The sequence below is a fragment of the Giraffa tippelskirchi genome, chromosome 13, assembly GCF_054371585.1.
Source record: "Giraffa tippelskirchi isolate mGirTip1 chromosome 13, T2T-mGirTip1v1.2.pri, whole genome shotgun sequence".
Taxonomy (NCBI): domain Eukaryota; kingdom Metazoa; phylum Chordata; class Mammalia; order Artiodactyla; family Giraffidae; genus Giraffa; species Giraffa tippelskirchi.
The window spans coordinates 2628913-2648310 of record NC_137287.1 but is presented as its reverse complement, the minus strand read 5'-3'; the positions used below and the strand labels follow the sequence as shown (position 1 = coordinate 2648310).

Below are 19398 nucleotides of genomic sequence, written 5' to 3'. Positions count from 1 at the left end.
CTCCCTCCTTCACAAAGGGGCTGAAACCTGGCTCCGGGATTTAAGGGGCCACCCCGCCCGAGGCACCAAGGAGGGCCTGGAGGGGGAAAGAGCTCAGACGGTGAGCTCCGCCGAGCTCGAGAGGTCTTGCCTGTCTGACTCCCCGGGATCTGGTCGCTCTTCCCAGAATGGACAGATGAGTGGGCACACCAGAGGGAACCCTGCCCCGCCGAGTTTGCCTCCCAAGGCAGGTGCGAGCCGCCTACCTCTCCTCCACACGATGGCTGGCCTGGGGGCCCCGGACACCTCGCACCTGAGCACGGCTGTCATCCCGTCGGTCACCGTGGTGTCCACCGGAGGTTGGGTGAAGGCTGGGGCCACATCTAGGCAGAGGACGTGGACAGTGAGATGGGAATGCTCAGGCCAGCCTGGAGGAGGCGTCTGCCTGGGTGTTTACAGAACTAACCGCAGACAGTGCTGCAGCGATACAAGATGAAAACCCTTCAGGACTGACTATGATCCTCCACCGGCACAAGCAGGGGAAAGCAGGAGAGCTTCAGTCACATTTGACACTTCTGCGACCCCGTGGACTGCAGCCCGCCAGCCTCCTCTGTCCGTGGGATTCTCCAGGCAAGAATACTGGAGTGGGTAGCCATGCCCTCCTCCAGGGCATCTTCCCGACCCAGGGATCAACCCACCCCATGTCTCTTATGTCTCCTGCATTGGCAGGTGGGTTCTTTACCACCGAACCACAGAGCTTTCAGATGAACATTAAAGCGAAGACGGACATTTATTTACAGAAATCAAACAAGTGCTTTCATTATTTTAAAAAAAGATAGACCTAATTTCTGAATATTAAATATCACCTAAGAGATGACATTTTGACCCTTCCTAGGATCCATTTTGAACATTAAAATAACCAGATTCTAAGGACCTCAGAAAAGAATCTTAGCTTTGTCCCTGAGCCTCACAGGCCCAGAGTAACTGACATGGGTGCTCAGTAAATGCTTGTTAAGTGAAGGAATAGATATTGATTGGTTTACACATTATATTTTTATTTCATGAAAAGTGCTTTAATTAAAAAAAAAAAATCCACTTTGCAAAGCCCTGTACTTACAAAACAGATACGTGGCATTATCATTACAGGTCTTTATTTGTTCATGCTCCAGTTGTCATGGGAACCGGGTTAAGTAGCACTTTCCTTTAAATTCCCAAACCGATCCTCCTGAGATCCCTGTGACCTGGGCTGAGCTGGCTGCGTTTTGAAGAGAGAACTGAGACTGGGTGGACTCAGGTGGTCTTCCCTGGGTCTCCCATGAGAGCGGGGTCTGCAGCCTCCACCCTGGGCCCAGTCCAGTCCATCTCTGTTTCTGTAAATGAAGCCCTGTGAACAGACACGTCTGCTCAGAGCTGTCTGTGCTGCCTTCAGGTCACGACAGCAGAGGCGAGTGGTAGCAACAGAAACACCTCCCTCCAAGCCGAAAGCAGTTACGCTCTGGCTTCCGACAGCCCCTGCCCGCACCGCGGAGCAGGCGTAAGTAACTCCGTGCCCAGACAGTCGTGTCTCACTCTTTGAGGCCCCGTGGACCATAGCCCGCCCCGCTCCTCTGTCCGTGGGATTCTCCAGGCAAGAACACTGTGGTGGGTTGCCCTTCCCTTCTCCGGGAGATCTTCCCAACCCAGGGATCAAACCCGTGTCTCTAACGACGTCCCCTGCACTGGCAGACGGATTCCTTACCACCAACGCCGCCTGGGAATCCCCAAGCAACTCTAATAGATCAAAACCCAGTTTCCAGCTTAAGACCCCAATATTACTTTTTCTGCTTGAAGTGATACTGGTTTCCTAGACTCCACAACGGAGGGGAAATTTGACCCTGGGGAAGGTCAGGGGAAGTGACCCCTAGTTTACCAAAACACATGCATGAATATCTCAATATTGCACCAGTCTCTTCCGAGTCACTGCTGACAAAAGCCACTGGCCATGCACACATTGACCGTGATTTGATTTCCTGAATGGCCCCTGTACCTGGAGACTCAGCATTTTGCTCCCAGACAGGGCAAACATGAGAATTTCATAATCACTAAACTCTACTTGTTTTAGAAAAAAATACTACAACTAAGGGAGATTAAAAAGAAAACTCACAGATACCTTTATCTTATTTTTCATAGTGCCAAAGTATTTCTGTTAATAGGATCATAAAAGAAACTCACGAAAGAACTATAATTGTTCAAAAAAACTAAAATAGAGAATAAATATAGAAAGACAGGTAAAAAAAAGATCAAAAGATTAGGCATGAGCTATTCACTTAGTGTTTCCAGTTCTGTCCAGAAAGATGGGGACTTTGCTCCTACGTCTCAATAGAGCAGCGCATTCAAGTGCCCGGAGTGTGGGCACTCGGGCTGGACAGACACCCGCGTTCTCTGAGCGTCCATGGGGCGAGGGCAGGGAAGCCGGGGCCTCGGGGCCGTCCAGGGGCCGGGCTCTGGGCGGAGGGGCAGTACTCACTGGTGACATCCAGGTAGGTGTGGGTCTGGACCTCCCCGCCCGCGTTGCTGGCCAGGCACTGGAAGATCCCCGAGTCCTCTGGACGCAGCTGCCGGATGCGCAGGCCTCCGTCAGCCAGCACTTGGTACCGAGGGTTCTGGAGCTTGTTGATGGAGACGGCATCCTTGAACCACTGGAGGGCAGGAGGAGGGACCCCTGCGGAGAAGTGGAAACAGTTCTTTAGTGAAACTCACTAAATTTCAAGAACTGCTATGTGAGGACTGAGGCAAAACGACTCCAAGGCAGAACGGAAGCATTTCACCGGGCACCTCCTCGCCCCTCCAAGCTCCCGGTTGGGTGGTGTTCTTATCTTCCATGAAGGTGGGGAGGGGGCTGCAGGCCCTTCCAGCTCTCCCCGCGGCCTGGCCGTGCCCTTGTCCCATGGGTATGGCTGTGACTGACCTCAGACAGCGCTGGGAGGACGGCCCCTGGCCCCGCGGTGCCTGCCTCTGTGCCGCGGGGGGTGGGGCAGGGTCACCAGGGTGGGAGACACGTGCCCCCTCCAAGCTGAGCCACTGGGCAGGGCAGGTAAGCCCTCCTCCCCCCAGTCCCCTGGGACTCGGGAAGGCAGTGGTGCTCCCCACCGAAGGTGACTGTGAAGACCGATCGTGTCAGCACATCAGCTCCTCCCGGCGCCTGGCCCAGGGTGCGTGCTCGCCGCCCAGCCCGGGACTACGGCACCCCATCCCAGGAGTCGGGGTCACTGACCCGCGCGCTCCTGCACCGCACTGGGTGCCTGGTGGGTGAGCTCAAGCAGCAAGCGCGCAAGGCGCATCTGGTCCAGGCTGTGGATTTGGGAGACATCACCGTGGCCCCAAGACCAGGCTGGTGCAGAGATGACGGGGTGGGGGGTGCTCCTGCGCCTGCGCCCAAGAGCGGGGTGGGCCAGCGTCAGATGGAGGCTCAGGGCCCAGCCGCCCCACCCGGGTGCCCTCTCCTCATCCAGGTGACATCACAGGGCAGGCCGAGACCCCCGAGCAGTGAGACGGGAGCTGCACGCGGCCTCGCCACCTGGAAGGAGGCTTGAGGTCGGGGCTCGCCAGGCGGGAGTACTCGGTGGACAAGGCCACGGGGCAGAACCTGGGTTGTAAATGAAGTGGCTGTCCTTGGCCCAAGAGCATGAGGACCTCTGTTGCTTGTCCCCCAAACGGGTGTGGCCAGGCGACCAGATGAAAATGCACTGTCCCTGGTGGCTTTGCTGCCTGGGACACACCAGGCCCTCCTCTCGGTTCCCTTAGATCCTTGGGGAACAGGCAAAGGGAAGACTGCTTCCCTTCTCCGTCCTCCTGAAGCCAAGAATGGTCAGGTCAGCCAAGAGGGTGGACCGGAGAGGCCGTCTGTGGAACAGACCAAGGCACTCGAGCTGGGGTCCTGGGCTTCAGTGGGCACAGAATGCTGATTGTCGGAAAAATGCAGAAGCACCTGGCTTATTTCTAGATCTTGGATCCTTCTGTGCCTCAGCTTCCCTAAATATAAAATGAATTTAAATAAAACATCTCAACACGATTCACGCTGAAAGGCACACTCGGATCCGTTGACTTATGATACTGTGTAGGTGTAAGATGTCTTCTTTAATAAATAAAGTTAATGTCGTGGAATATTTCAAGATAATGTATTCTCAGATTCTGTTCTTTGCCTTCATTATGTTTCCTGTCACTTTTCATTAAATCAGGAAATTTAAAAAAATTCATTTGAAGGTAAAAGCATAACCGCTTCATGTAAAGTCTCATAATAGCAATTACATGATGTAGCTTTCATAAAGAATAACCACTTCGCATGCTGCTATGGTTTCATTGTCAAAATTAAAAGAAAGCAGTAAATTATATGATGGCAACACAATGTTGAAAGACCTGTTCAGTATGTATTTATAAGCCTGTACTTAACAAGCAGTTTACTCTGTAGAAATCACGCAAGAAAAGCATCTTCTTGTCAAAGGAAAAGCCTAACATTGTCATTTATGGAAAAATAATTGTTACTATAGAGGGAACTAGGAATATTTCTATTTTGGGGCAATTTAATGTCATAAACAGAAATCTTATCCCCGCAGTATGGCAGACTCTTGTTTCTAAAGTATAAACACTCTATTTTATAGTTTCACTTTCACAGAGTTGTTGGCCTTAAAAAACTGGTGTTTAGACAGAAGTGAGAACAAGGGGCCACAGTAAGTAAAGATTTCCCCGGGAAGTTCACAGGACTCTCCTCTCCCCTCATGGGGCCATCCGTGTGGGTCGAGCTGGTCAGAGAGAAGGGCGCAGAGTGGGGCTAGATGCCCTGGGAGCTGCCGGGGCAACGGCTAGAGCCCCCGGGGAACCGACTCCTCTGCGCCGGAGCGGCCTCTGCAGGAGGCTCAGTGGATGGAGGGGAGGGGAGTGGACGCCCGTGTCTATGCTGACCCTCCACACCATCCCGAGAGGCACCCCCACTCCCTCCCTGCAGGTCAGTCGTATCTGTTCGGGTCCGGGCCTAAGCACTGGCTATGGAGCTGGTGGATGTGGGTTTGGATCTGGTCTCTACTGCACGGCGAGAGGCAGCTAGCTGCCTGTCCAGGGATCCATGAGCAGCGCCCTCGCCAGACCCCAGGCGAGGACTTTACACCAGGGTCTCGTCCATCTTCTTGCCTCTGCACCTAAGGGGGTGCTTTCCTGAAGATTCCCAGAACTGTTGGGAAAACTCAGCCTCCAAGCTCTTAGAAGAAGAGCTGAAACCCTTAAGACGCACAGGTCTTAACGTAAAATGTCCTTCTCGTTCCCTGACCATCTCCAGGGCACTTGCGCAGTTTTGATTATGAAATCGCCGCAGAAAGCCTGTCCCTGCTGGAGGCTTAGTGTGACCACATGTGTGCTGGACGTGAAACAGGACCAATAGCCAGCAAGGGGTCAAGGCACAGGGACAAGAGGTCAAACTACCGCCGTGACAGAAGAAAAGTCAGTCAAAGGCTGAAAGGCCAGAAAAATAGGACGATTTCCTATTCAAAAATTAGAACAATCTCTCTCCTCTTGGAGCGGACGTGGTCACCAGCCCCCCTCACCCCAGGGATGAGAACGAACTTTCTGCCCCAAGTCTTGGGAGGCTCATCCTGGGGGAGTCGGAGCCTCTGAAGGGAGTCAAGAGGATAAGACTTGGTCTCTCTCTGTTGGGATGGATGCCGTTAAGGCTTCCTGGCTGTTCCTTTGGGTAAATATTCTTAGCCCTGCTTTGCAGGTGAGGACACAAAAGCTCAGTAAGATCAAAGGCCTTCCCCAAAGTTGCACGCCCAGCAGCTGAGTTCTGCTCCAGGCGAAAGGTCTGCTTTCTAATCGTCACAGTCCACCTGTCGCTACCCAGATGATGGCTCTGCCCTGGAGATGCCACTTTCGCTCCTCCACCCTGTGGAGGCTTCCCCCACAGCCTCTGTGCACCCGCCCACGGCTTCCCCACTCGCGGCTCCCCGAAATGCCCCCACGGCTCCCACCCCTATGGCTCACCTGCACCCGCCCATGGCTCCCCGGAGCCCCTCACGGCTCCCCTCACTCACCCATGGCTTCACACGCGATGTCCACGTTTTCCTCCACTTCCGCTAATATTCGACTCTTGGGTTCCGCGGTAAAATACGGTGGCTCTTTAAACAAGAAAAAAACCCGAAACAGCCCCTAAGCCAAAGAGATATATTTCAGAAGACCCTTACAGCCTGAAAGAGTTTGAACTCTTTTTATAAAACTATTTTTGAAAACTTCATTAGCTACCTACCATCGTGCACACAAACTCAGAATTCAGTGAGCAGGGGCCAAAGGCAATTTATAGTCCAAGGTTTCAGCAAGCAAATTACTACTCAGGGCAATGGCTACTTTTCAGTTTATGGGTCTGAATCATGGAATATCTTAATTCACATTTTAGAAGGACTATCCAATGAGGTTCACAAAGGTTTATATTTACAGCACAGTATTTTATAGACTAGTTTGCTTCAGTGTCTAAACTAAACAACAACTCACGAAACCTGTCAAATAAAGCACCACAGGCAGGCGCCCGGCCTGTGTCAGGTAACGGAGCAGCCTATTAATATATTTTTCAAAGTCTTAGCAGTTCTTCTCCAAAATATAGACTTAATACTTCAGTGGAAGGCACAATCATAGTTAAGAGAAGAAAGGCAATGGACCTCTCATCTATCTTCAGCAGCAAAGCAAACACAACCACTTGCATATCTCCAGACACCCGGCCGGCCCGCCTGCTGTTGGACGACCAGAGGAAAAGCAGGGGTTGTATTAAACAATGAATTTCCTTGGAGAGTAAATTGCAGTATTTTTTTCTCGGTTTATTTAGCAGGAATTCAACACTGGCATGGCCAAGTTTGTTGAGCATTAAGGTAGTAGTGTCTTCATTATCATGATAACCAAGGCTGGTCATTCGCTTTCCTTGTGATAATTTCTGGGTACTGTCTTCCAGACAGGTTTGTTTCCAAGTGTAATTGTGTGACTGTGGATACTCTAGCTTGGCCTGCCTTCTGTACTGACTATGTCTTTTAACAGGGTGGGGCCTAAAGGAGGAAACAGAGAAATGAAAACTTAGTGTTTCAGAGACATGATGAAGGAGGCAAGGCTGAAAGTTCCTCCCTGGAAGCAGTCAGGTGTCAGTCCTGCAATTACTGGGTCATCAGGCAGAAACCACCTGCTGGAAGGAGCCCGTCTGGCCCAGGCCAGGGCTGCAGACCCACCGGATGGGGGCAGATTCTCCACCTGGTTGTGTGTGTGTAGATCAGGCCTCAAAGAATACCGCAGATTCCCCGTCAACAGGCTGGTCTTCAGCTATGCACACACGCACACTCACACATGCACGCTCCCCCACGTCTCCTTCATCAGCAGTGACGCCAGCAGCACTAACAACCTAGCAGCAGGAACACACGTGGAATCACGCAGCACTGGCTGTGTGGGACTGGCTGTTCTTCCAGCATCCCTGGAGGGTCTCCCTGGAGGAGTCGCACTTTGACGGTAAGATCCCATGTGTCAGATGCTCAGCATCCACGGGACCAGACAGCCCCAAGGTGCCGGCTGACTGCGGATGCTGACTGGCGCCCTGACCGATGTCCTGGGGCTGCTGTCCTCGCTCTGCAGTGTCCGGGGCTTCCCAGATGCCGGGGAGGAGCCCGCCTGGGCTCAGAGACGAGGGGCCGTCCTCACACAGCGACCCGAGGCTGGCCCGGGCTGACCAGAGGCCTGGCTCCGGGACTGCAGGGGCCTGCCAGGGCCGCTCCTCTCTGAGCGCCGTCATCCCCGCCTGACCAGCTCCCTGGCGCTCGGCTCCACATGCTCCGCGACCCCGAGTGCAGAGCCGCCAGGCTCCCCGGGCGCGTCTCGGGGGCGGCCTGCCGGAGCTGGCCGAGCACTGTCTCCCCTGCTGCCAAACCCCAGGCAGGGTTTAGTGGCCGAAATCCAGGGAGGCCAGGTCTGCTCACTCATGTATTGATTCTCCTGCCTTTTCCAGAAAGTCTTCCAGGTGTCTGGGCACGCAGAGCAGCCGCGGGGCTGCCGAGGGCCTCAGACCCTCACGGCTTCCGACGGTAATTCCACCGTTGCCCGCCTCCTCCCGCCACCGCTCCTCTCCTCCTCCAGCAGCCCCATGGCACTCAGGACTCTCCTCTCCACCCTCAGCCACTTCAGTTGGCCACAAGGAGAACAGACGGGGAGAGTACCGGGCACGTCAGCCAAGAGAGTCTGAGGTGACTGGCAGGGAGGGTCTGCTGTGGACGAGGCGCCCCCACCGGAGCCTTCCCAGCGCAAGTGCGTGTCCTAGCTCCTCGGCAACAACTCTGTTACAGAAGGGTACCCTGCCAATGAAGGCACGCACTAGACTTCTAAAAGTGTGTCACAACCGCAGCCAGTAAAACTGGGGATCGAAACGAAACTTTCATCTCTTTTGAAACAGTATGAAGACGTCAGGAAAACGTTCTCGTCTGGTGGACATGGTGAGTTAAGAAGAGGCTGGCCGTGCAGATGGCCCTTGACCTCTGCCAGGGGCCACAGGCAGCTGGCCTGACCTTCCAGTCAGCAGAAGCTCCTCAGAGCCGGAGGAGGGGACACCCCTGGGGAGCCCCCCACCCCGTGAGGACCCCTCAGGCTCTCCCACCCCTGATGCCGCGCTTTGGCTTCTCCCCTCCCTGCACCCCTCGGCCTGAGCTGCAGGGCCCGTCCTGAGCAGGGCCCTCTGCACGGCTCCGAGATGCCCCCTCGGCCGCCCCCCACCCCCACCCCCAGAGCCACAGTGTCAGGAAGTGGCAGAGGTGGGCCCTTGACTCGCCACTAGCATCCACACTCTGCTGCCTCTGTCCACTGGGGTGGGAAGGACGCCCTCCAAAGGTGTTCGCCCCCAGTCAGCGGTGCCCGAGAACTTGCTACACCGCATGGCAGGGGGGACTCTGCCGACGTCACTGAGGTCATCGATCTAAAAATGGGGAGACTTTAGATCCACTGGGTGGACCCATTCTCATCACAGGAACCCTTAAAAGCAGAGAACCTTCTCCGGCTGGAAGCGGGAGGGACGGCAGGAGGGGAGGTCAGAGGTCCACAGCATGAGGACCCGGCCTGCTGCTGGCTCTGTAGACAGAGGTGACTGTGGCCAGGGATGCTGGTTGCCTCCAGAACCCAAGAATGACCCACCAACAGCTCGGAAGGAAACAAGGTCCAGTCCCACAGCCTCGTGAACTGAATCTGCCAGCCCCTGGACGAGCCAGGAGGTGGACCCTCTCAGAGCTTCTGGACAACAGTCCAGCCCAGCGCAGCCTTGGCTGCTGCCTTCGGAGGCCGGGAACCGGGAGGCGACACCTCTGTGTTAGTTTAAGCTGTTGAGTTTGCGGTCCTTTCTCACCTGAGCAACACAAAGGCTGTCCACTCATCCTGGTTCTTCCACAGGGAATGTCTTTCTCAAGTCGCTTCGCTGTGAAATTCAGACTAGATCTGCAGGGCCGGTCTGCCTGCTCCTCCTCCTGCAGAGCCTCCTTGACCTCTGCGGGCTGGGTCTGCACCCCCCACCTCGGCCACGTGCCCTGGGGGCCGATGACCCACATTTCTGTGATGTACCCAGATGGCGGTCTTCCCGCCAGGCTGGACGCTGCTTCAGGGAAGAATGTCTCATCTCTGTGTTTTTTGGGCCTGATATAATTTCAGACAAGACACTTACAAACCCCCTACTTGAGGAGAGAAAGAGATGACCACAGGCCTCAGGAGCCTAACACTCCTTTAGGGGTGGACATGCATCTTCCTGGTCTCCAAGTTCCCCCTTCTCCCCACCAGGCCACATGGTGCTGGACAAACATGCTCCTGGGGGCTTAACTCCAGCACTTCCAACCTGCCACACAGTAGGCGCCCTGGCCCCATGCACTGAACACCCCGGCCACAGACAGTGGGCACCCAGGCCCCAGACAGTGGGCACTCTGACCCCACACACTGGACACCCTGACCCCAGACAGCGGGCATCCAGGCCCCAGACAGTGGGCACCCTGACCCCACACACTGGACACCCTGACCCCAGACAGCGGGCACCCTGGCCCCAGACAGTGGGCACCCTAACCCCACACACTGGACACCCTGGCCCCAGACAGCGGGCACCCAGGTTCCAGACAGTGGGCACCCTGACCCCACACACTGGACACCCTGACCCCAGACAGTGGGCACCCAGGCCCCAGACAGTGGGAGCACTGACCCTACACACTTACAGCGGGCACCCAGGCCCCAGACAGCGGGCAGAAAAGAAAAAGGACCCTGTGGCAGGGCAGGTGGAGGAGAACACGGGACGCCAAGCCCAGGAGGCCACCTTCCCCAGAGAGTCCCGCCCGTGACACTGCTGTAGTCAGACCCCATGTTCCTGTTTAAACCTCAGAAATGAAGCAACCCAGCGAGGGAGCTGACGGGCGGGGTACGCAGCCACTACTCGCCGGTCTGGTCTCGCCAGTACGAAGCAGAGCAATGGGGAGCCAGCCTGTGTCTGCCCCTTTCATCTGCACGTTCCCCCGTGACCGCGCCGCGGAGCCGGGCCCCGTGTTTCTCAAGGACCCCTCCCTCCACCATCTCGGGGCTCGGGGCTGTAATCTCCTGAATCACTCTAACAAACAGAGGCTCTTCAGGGCCTTCCCAGGACTCAACCACAAAATCCCACCTGTCACAGCAAATTCTTATGAATAAAGGGGATTTAAATCAACATCATAAAGATGCAAGTGTGTCTGTGTACCTTTAAAAGCCGGAATACAGAGGTGGCAACTCAGAGAATATAGTAACAATCCACTCTGGAATCCAGATGGAAATGCAGAACCAAGTTCCCATGACCGCTTTAAATATTTTTAAAAGGGAATTATGATGGAAACAAATGTTCTAGTTCACAGGGAGATACATTTCTTCTCTTGTTTAAATACTCTGGCCATCTGACGTGAAGAGCCGAGTCATCAGAAAAGACCTTGATGCTGGGAAATATTGAAGGCGGGAGAATAAGGGGATGACGGAGGATGAGACGGTTGGATGGCGTCACCGACTCAATGGACATGAGTTTGAGTGAGCTCTGGGAGACAGTGAAGGATAGGAAGCCTGGCGCGCAGTCCACGGGGTCACAGAGTGGTATACGACTACGTGACTGAACAATAACAACAAAAAACGTCTTAACACAATACAGCCCCGTCTGCTGGAGACTTGCACGTCACAGACTTTAATTTGGGCTTTACCTGTGACGCGCTGTGCTCACATGGCTGTAGGTCACCCCCGAAAGAAAGGCCCCCCTCAGGAAACGGCGTGCGGTATGGACCACCGCAAAGTGCAGATGAGAAAGGCAGCCGAGAGCCAGCTCGGCTCCTTGGTGTAGAATCTGCAACGATCGGTGACTCAGACCTGCCTCTTCGATGCTTTTAAAGTTCGTGCATGTCTTTCAGAGAGGCTGACAGGCTCGCATCACGTGCATTTGATGGTCATTCTCGGGCCATAGAGCCAGTTCCTCGTGATTGAAAGGAATGTAACACGAACTGCTTTTTATGCAGCATTTCTTCACACTCTTGCTAATTTCTTATGAAGACACAGGCTTCTGTGTTCTCTTAGTTTGCAAAGTGGCAAACTGCAGGGTCTGTCTGTGATTAATATGTGAGGAGCGACTGCTCTCAGAGGCTTTCTGCTCCTGAGAGCCTTCCCTTCCCGTTCTCACCCGCCTTATCATCAGAGAGAAGCAGGGGCCCTCCCGCCTGGGCCGACCCCGCGGGCACCGCTCATCGGCAGCGGCCACCACCCGGACAGGCCACTACGATAGTGATCGCAGCCACTGCGGGTCCTGACAGGGGCTTAAAAGACGCGAGAACTACGGGCCCTGCCTCGTGATACAGTGCAATCTCAATAACCTGAAAACAGGCGGAGGATCCCCTTAATCGGCGTACCATGCCCACCTCCCAAACACCAGCATCTCCCAGGGTTTAAAGTGGCTGGAAGGCGCCTAACCGTGTCTCCCTCTCCTCGGTTTCAGAATGACACGTGGTCCTAGGACACCTCTCTGTTCTCACTTTTCAGTTTAACAAAAGGGAACATTCAAGACTTTCTGACTTTCTTCTGGGTCAAAAAGTAAAATAATAATGGTAATAGATTAATCTCTGAACACTGATCAGAACAGACAAATAAGAGTTATAGAAAAGCCTCGTGGCAGAAAGACCAGCATCCGAAGGCGATAAATATGCCAAGGATTCTGACACTCTATTTCCCAAGCTTTACGATTGGAAGTTTTCAGAAGAACATTTCTCGGAAGTATTCAGAACATTAACTCTTTGGATTTAATGCGTTGATGTTCTTGGGAAAGAAGAACAGGCTGACTCTGGGAGGCAAACTTCACCTCCATGTGCTGAGTTAAAAATAAAGTGAGTGGAATACAGGAGTTAACTACGCTGTTTTCCCAGACTGAGGTGTGGGGCCACTCCCCGAGCAGGGATGCTGACATCGCCGCTTCCAGTCTGAGCCTTACCTATGATAGAAAGGAAGGCCACTCCCCGAGCAGGGATGCCGACATCGCCGCTTCCAGTCTGAGCCTTACCTACGATAGAAAGGAAGGCCTTGGCTCTGGCGGGCTCGAAAGCGCTGCCGGGCAGTGCCGCCTCGCAGACGTACACCCCGGTGTCCGAGGAGGTCGGGTTGCTGATGGTGAGGCGCCTCCCGAAGCCGTGGAGCCCACTGGTGACCCTCACCCCGTTTCTCTTCCAGATCACACTCAGCTCCTCGATGGGCCTGTGGAAACGAGGGGCGTTAGTATGGTAACTGTGGATTGCGTAGGTGGCAATAATAATCATTTTATCAGGAACCATGGTGGGCTGAACAGTGGACACTTAAAAATCAATCCAGACACAGCTCCGCTCCCTTACAGCACCCGCGGATGACACATTCTGCTCAAGGGCTGCTGAGCAAGGATAGCTAATTGCAGCAGCAATGGACCATAAGTGCTAATGGTTCCATTGGCTCCGGAAAAGAATGTTTAAAATAAATACTGCTAGGGGACACGCTACATGGGAGGCCTGATCACAGGGACTCGAGTGCGGGGTGGCCACTAACTGGGCGGAGAACGCCTAGGATGACAGAGGAGAAGAGGTTAACGCTTTCCTTTGCACCCAGAGGCCTCAGCTCCCCTCTGCTCCTCAGTCAGAATCTCAGAGGACACCCTCCGCCTGACCCACAGTTAAAGCACTGACTTCTAGTATAAATATTACATCCAATATAAACACTGCAGAACAAGGCTTGGGGAAGGTCCACGCTATCTTCCCATGATGCGCTGTGTCCATAGCCCGGCTGCGGGACCAAGTCCGCTGTTGCTGGGGGAGCCGGCCACGCCTGGCGGGTGGGGGGCCAGCTGCGTACCTGGCGTTGGCGATGCATTCCAAGGTGGTCTCGCTGGACCCGGCCACCACGCTCCTGTTGCTCGGGGGGACCACGATGATGGGGGCTGTGGCTTCAGGTGTGCCAGCGTCTCCTGTGGCAGAGAAAGCGGAAGCCATGAATGGGGCCTCTGGAGCACAGATGGGGTGCAGATGCGAATGTGATGCGAGGGTGGGACACTGACATGAGTCTTGTCAAGCCGCTCCGACAGGACACCCAGCATCTCCGGACCCGACCCAGCCCCAGGGAGCCTTCCCTGGGGTCCCCGGTCGGGCCTCCTACTGGTCCTGGTAGGAGCTGGGGTTGGAGCCCACAGCCTGTGAGCCCACGTCCTGCCCGGAAACCCCGGGAACCGAGAGCTCTCGCTGCCCCTCCGCACACCATGCTCATCATGGCCTTCACACTGCTGTGCATTTTCCACCGCTGATCTTATTTATCAGTTACAGACTTTGCTGATTGAGGTACCTGGTCTAACCACTGCTTTCAAACCCATCCAGTTCCACAACTGTTTCATGGGTCAGGCCCTCTCATGGGCCCGTGTGTGGTTGGGAAGTGGCCCCTCTCTTACGTGGGCCCGAACGTGACCCCGGAGCAAACGTACCCCATGAACCAAGCCCTCAGTTCAGTCCTTCCTGTCTGAAGAGTAAACACCCTGATCCATCTCTGTTGTGTGAGTATCAAGCTATAAGTAATTCAGCTCATCCCTCTGGTGACAAGGGAGAAAAAGACAATGAGATGGTTTTGCAACTCTTCTCTCAAATATGTGTAATATCAAAATTAAACTACACACGGTGCGCATTACTACTGTTTATCCAAGGAAAACGATGACTGAGCAAACATTTCGAGAACAAGAATTTCAGTAAAGGGTGGAGATGGAGGGGACTGGAAATAAAAAATAAATGGATGTCACGGCAAATGCAAAATGCTTCCCGGAAGACCTGACGCTGCAGAGACGCACCACCCACGTGAGCGGCTGAGGGGCACCCTGGTAGGTTCCACCACGGGCAGTGCGGTCAGGGCCACGGAGAGAGGAGAGACGAGGAAAGAGGACTGCCCTCTAGTCAGTGTCCCACAGCGCTGAGTCCCGCTTTCACTGACTGATCAGTACGAGATGTTGGAATGAAAGGTTCATGTGAATTGAAAAAAAAAAAAAGCTTGCTGCAGGCAGAACCAACAGATCAATTTTTAAACCTATATATCGACTCCGTTAAGGCAGAACCAACAAATCATTTTTCAAACCTATATATCGACTACATTAACGGGAGGCTGTTTCGTGCACCCTCAGGTCTCCTGGAGAGCCCCGGGCAGCCTGCCTCTCCCCACACCCGGCACCCTGGGCTGATGACACCGCGGGGCCCGTGGGGCTGGGGATGAGATCTCTGGGTACAGACACGTTCGTGACAAAGGACAAGGGCTCGGGAACGCCAGTCACATGAACAGCCTGCCTGTCCTCTGTGAAAGTCGCTGATGAGGAGCAATGACCTGAGGAGCTAATATTTGCACACGGTCGTGCGGCGTGGAGGAGAGTGGCGGGGCGCGGGGAGGCCGCGGAGCATGGCGCTAATGTGGCACTAATCACAGCTGGCTGGGCGCCTGAGACGGAGCCCGCGCTCAGCACTTGCCACGCCAGCCCGGGAGGACGGTCCCCGGAGACAGGCCCCCGACTGCCCACTGACCCGGGAGACCCGCAGGTGACAGGCCAGCGCCCAGCCCAAGCCCGCAGCCCCTGGGGACAGGCGGACCGAATACGCCGGCACCCCCAGGAGGGAGAAGGAGGGAGCTGTCGGTGCCGGGGATTCACACAGGACAGGGACTCCTGTTTGTGTGCCTCTCACGGCCCCGACGATGACAAGACCTCACGGCCCCTCAGTTGCTGGGCCGAGTGAGCAGCCGCACTTGGGGCTGGGGCGCATCAGCCCTTCCTCAGCCCTGTGTGAGCGCACGGATTAACCAGAACTGCAGAGAGAGACTGAAAACAGAACGCAACAGCCCGCCGCACCTCCCAAATGGGACCTCTGTGACTTGTCAACGGGCAACCTGGCTTCAATCGGGCGGGGAGCTCAGGGCTGCTCCCAGGGGACCCTGAACCCCAGAGCACAGAGCCCCTTCCTCCGGAGCCGTTCCCTCTCAGAAGGAGGGCTCCTCACCTGCTGTCGGTCCACCTGTCCATCTGCTTTACCTGCTGAGCACTCTGCACAGCGTGGGAGGTAGGGAGCAGACTGTTCCAGACGTAAACCGTGAACTGATCCCCGTTTCTAGCTGTGTTACCACGTCTGTTCTGGGTGTCCCCAAGCTGAGACCCCTTTCCCCGCCCCCAGGTTATATTCCTCCATCCAGACACTCTTTTCATCTTTCATTCACTAACGGCTCCTTCTTCTCGTCCTGTGAACCTGCGTCTGCTTTTCAGGGGGCTTTCACTTCTTTTTTAAGTGAGAGGAAATCATAGATGTGCATTTTTAACCTGCCAAGCTGACATTTCTACCAATTTCTCCCCCCACATTCAATTCTTAGCAGAAAAGTACAAAGACTATCTGGGCATTTTAAAAAGAATAAAATGATCTCTTCATTTCTGCTAGTCCCACAGTATCTGAGATACAATAAGTACTCCACAGATACTCAATGATTGGTTAATTTTTCATAAATATTCTACAATAATGAGTCACTATTACCATTGCCAGGAAAATTACCTTCTCCTCCAGTGTTCTGCATTAAAAAACATGTTTAAAAAACCATATGCCAGTGTAGTAAGAATTATTTCCAAGAAAAATGAAAACAAAATCGGAAGCGGGAAGGAAAGCATGTTTCACCAAGTGCCCACACGACTGCCCAACTCTGCTACATGTTCACATTCACAAATGTTGCCCCATTTAATCTAACAACAAGCTATTAAGATGGCTATTAGCATCCCCCTTTTATGGATGAGAAAATTGAGCCCTAAAGTCACATGACTTCAGATGGTAGAGAATGGGTTTTAAACACGAATGTCTTCATCCTAAGTTCATAATCTTTCTTTTACATGATGATGCCTCCTCCCAATAAAAACTTTGGCTGTGCTCAGTTAACCAAAAATTAAATTAACTAGAATGCTCCTTCCCCTGAGCATTTCCTTAATTGAGCCTTTACTGTAGCATCTTCACTGAATGTTTCCCAGGCTGGTATAGGTGGTTGGGTGGTGGAGACACAGGCTCAAAAAGAGGGTTTTTGCCGAGGTCAGCAGCAGTGGGCACTGGGCAGCTTCAAAGGCAGAAAGGCTAATGCTTTGTAGTCCCAGGAAGAAAGCCTCCTGGCAGGGGAACCTGGGGCCCCATCTGAGCCGGCTTCCCCCACAGGAAACCCTCAGTCATCAGAGAGGCTGAGTGGAGAGAGCTGTCCAGGTTGCATTTAATTAAAAAGTACATTTAAAGAAGATTGAATCTCTCAGACGGTGAAAAAAAAAAAAGTTCAAAGTCTACCTGAACTGCTAAGCTGTGGAATTACTGCGGATAGAGCAGATGAAGGGCAGACGCCCCAATGCCCAGCAGTCAAGACTGTGCCCTCAGGGGACGGCCTAGTGAGGATGGACGCAAGCCACACCGGCCAGGGGAGCCCGTGCAGAGGCGGGAGGTGCTGACCGAGAGCCTGAAGGGAGGAACCAGCCGACAGGCCTCCAGATGCCAAGACTCGAACTCTGGGGACTGAGGGGGCACAGGAGGTGGCGGGAAGTCAGCCCAGTGACCCACGAGCCTGTGGGAGACAGCCACGTTTGGACTGGGTGGTGGAGGTGGTGACGGGAACCAGGATGTTCTCAAACAGAGCTGTGTGGGTGGACTGGACGTGGGCACGACGGGAGGACCGAGCTGGAAGACGGCCCTGCCGGGTCTGAGAGGGCAGGACCAGGGTAAAGGAGGTGTGGGCAGTAGGCCGCCTTGGAGGCAGGAGGCCTTAGTCTCCAAGCTTGTCAGCAGCCTCTGGCTGTTCCTCCGTGCTTGGTCCCTGCCTCTCTGCTCCCAAGAGAGACATTCACTTGTCTTACCCACACAACCACCTCTCAAAACAGCTGCCAAATCCTCAAAAAAAAACAAATAAAATGAAAATGGAACTACTGTACAACCCAGTAATCCACTTCAGGGTGTACAGTTGACCCTTGAGCAATGCTGGGGTTATGGGTGCTGGGCTCTGGCAGGTGAAAATGCCCATGTAACCTATAGTCGGCCCTCCGTACACACTGTCCCTTCATATACACAGTTCCATACATGGTCCCTCCAGATACAAGGTCCCTCTGTACACATGGTCCCACCGGATACGTGGTCCCTCCAGATACACGGTCCCTCTGTACATGTGGTTCCGCATCTGAGGCTTCAACCAAGACAGAGGCAGAGGTACCGCAGTACCTACTATTGATGAGTGCATCTAGAAGCAACACAGCAAGTCCTCATTCAGCAGCACCTAAAACCAGCTACTGAACAATCTCACTTCCCTGGGGTCCAGTGGTTAGGACTCTGCCCTCACTGCCAAGGACCCAGTTCGATCCCCAGTAGGGGACATAAAACCCCATAAGCCCCAACAACAAGACCTGGATCTTCTCCATTTGACTGAAAACTGCTTTCCTTCCTTTCCATCGAGGATCCTAATCCTCATGTTGGACGTGCAAATAAATCTGTTTCGCATATAAGAATGGACCCAGGGTTTCACCGCCTCTCCTGCCAGACTCCCTGCTCACAGCCCAGGGGGACATGCCAGCCTGCGAGCCCGGAGCACCCACGTCCCCCACACCCGTCCTCTCCAGATCTGCATAGCTCGTTCCGAAGCATAGCCTTCTTCCTCTTAAGAAAGCACCTATGCCCTGGAAAAGGGGGTATTTTCCAGAAGAATCGAGAAAGTGAATCCCTCATTTGGCTTTCTCTTTTGGAACCGCTGTCTCCTGTGTCCTGCTTCCCACCGAGCGCACCCGGCCACTCGCCTCGGGGAATCTTTGAGGTTCAACCGAGTGGGGCTGCGGCTGTTCCCTCTGCGGAGCCGGGTCCCTCCCTGGCTGCCCGGAAAATAATGAGCTCAGGGCCTCCACCAGGAGAGGCTGAGTCACATCTACCCGGAGACACACAAATGCACCAGACGAGCAAACCACACGGGTCCACGCATTCAGCCAGAGGTGACCTCGTTCTGCAAGAGATGGGCGATGATGCTGCCACAGACCCCGGGACTAAAAAGAATCTCCGCTCCCCAGTTCCCGGTGGGTCTGCACCCACAGGGTTCTCACTCAGGTAAGACGAGGATTCCCTCCAGAAGCAGCAGATAAGCGGGGCTACAGGACCTTTCGAAAACTTGGGATCTCCTTGCTCCAAATCGACTGGTCTAAGACTTGTAGGAACCAAGGAGGAAACGAGGCTGAGAAGACACCAGAGGAGTAAAAGCTCTCAGTGCTGAGATCTGAGTTCTTTGGCTTTTTAGAAAAATCCCTTTGCGACCTCAGATACTGGTAGCATTTCTCGCTTGTGCTGACCAGATGACGGACAGTTGCAGAGGTGCTTTCATGGGCCGTCTGGGCTGAGCAGGAAGCGGCCCCCTGGAGCCGGGGCGGCGGGCTCTCGCCGCACGGCAGCATCCCGACCTGTGGGGAGGCCTGTCCACCTCCTGGGATGAGGAGGGCAGGCGTGCTGGTCCTCTTTGCACAAAACAGACGCCTGGGCTACAGGAGACCCCCTGTGGGTACCTGTTAAAGGAAGAACTAAGTCTCAGAACACGGTTGGTCATTATTATCAGGTCTTTATTGCTGAAGGATGGTAACAGTAGTAGCGACCTCTTATTTCTGGGGCACAGTGCCGGGCACTGTAAGCACGGCAGGTCGGAGGGGGGCAGTTCGGGGTTTAACTGCAGAGCTCAGAGGTCAGTGACATCAAGGAGGCTTGGGTTTATAGAGGAAGAGAGTTGAGTTGGCAGAACTAGCAGGTTATTGCGGGGCCGGGAGAGCCGGGGTGGGGAGCGGGGAGCAGGGCAGGGGGACGCAGCAGGACGTGGGCCGGGGTGAGTCCCTCCAGGGGAACGAGG

The 19398-nt window shown here is 54.3% G+C and overlaps 1 protein-coding gene across 5 annotated transcripts in view; it reads right to left on the bottom strand.

Moving 5' to 3' along the window:
- Window positions 1-19398, bottom strand: part of SDK1 (sidekick cell adhesion molecule 1) — an 840913-nt gene that overhangs the window by 284051 nt on the left and 537464 nt on the right. For 4 of the 5 annotated variants that reach the window (XR_014072185.1, XM_081552683.1, XM_081552682.1 and 1 more), the window contains 5 exons: window positions 13357-13468; window positions 12542-12732; window positions 6039-6122; window positions 2486-2680; window positions 246-362 (listed from right to left, as the gene is read on the bottom strand). Coding sequence is in view for 3 of the 5 variants with exons in the window: in XM_081552683.1 (XP_081408809.1) it covers window positions 246-362; window positions 2486-2680; window positions 6039-6122; window positions 12542-12732; window positions 13357-13468 (699 nt within the window). In the remaining 2 variants the exon portion in view is untranslated. The other variant, XM_081552684.1, reaches the window with a different exon arrangement.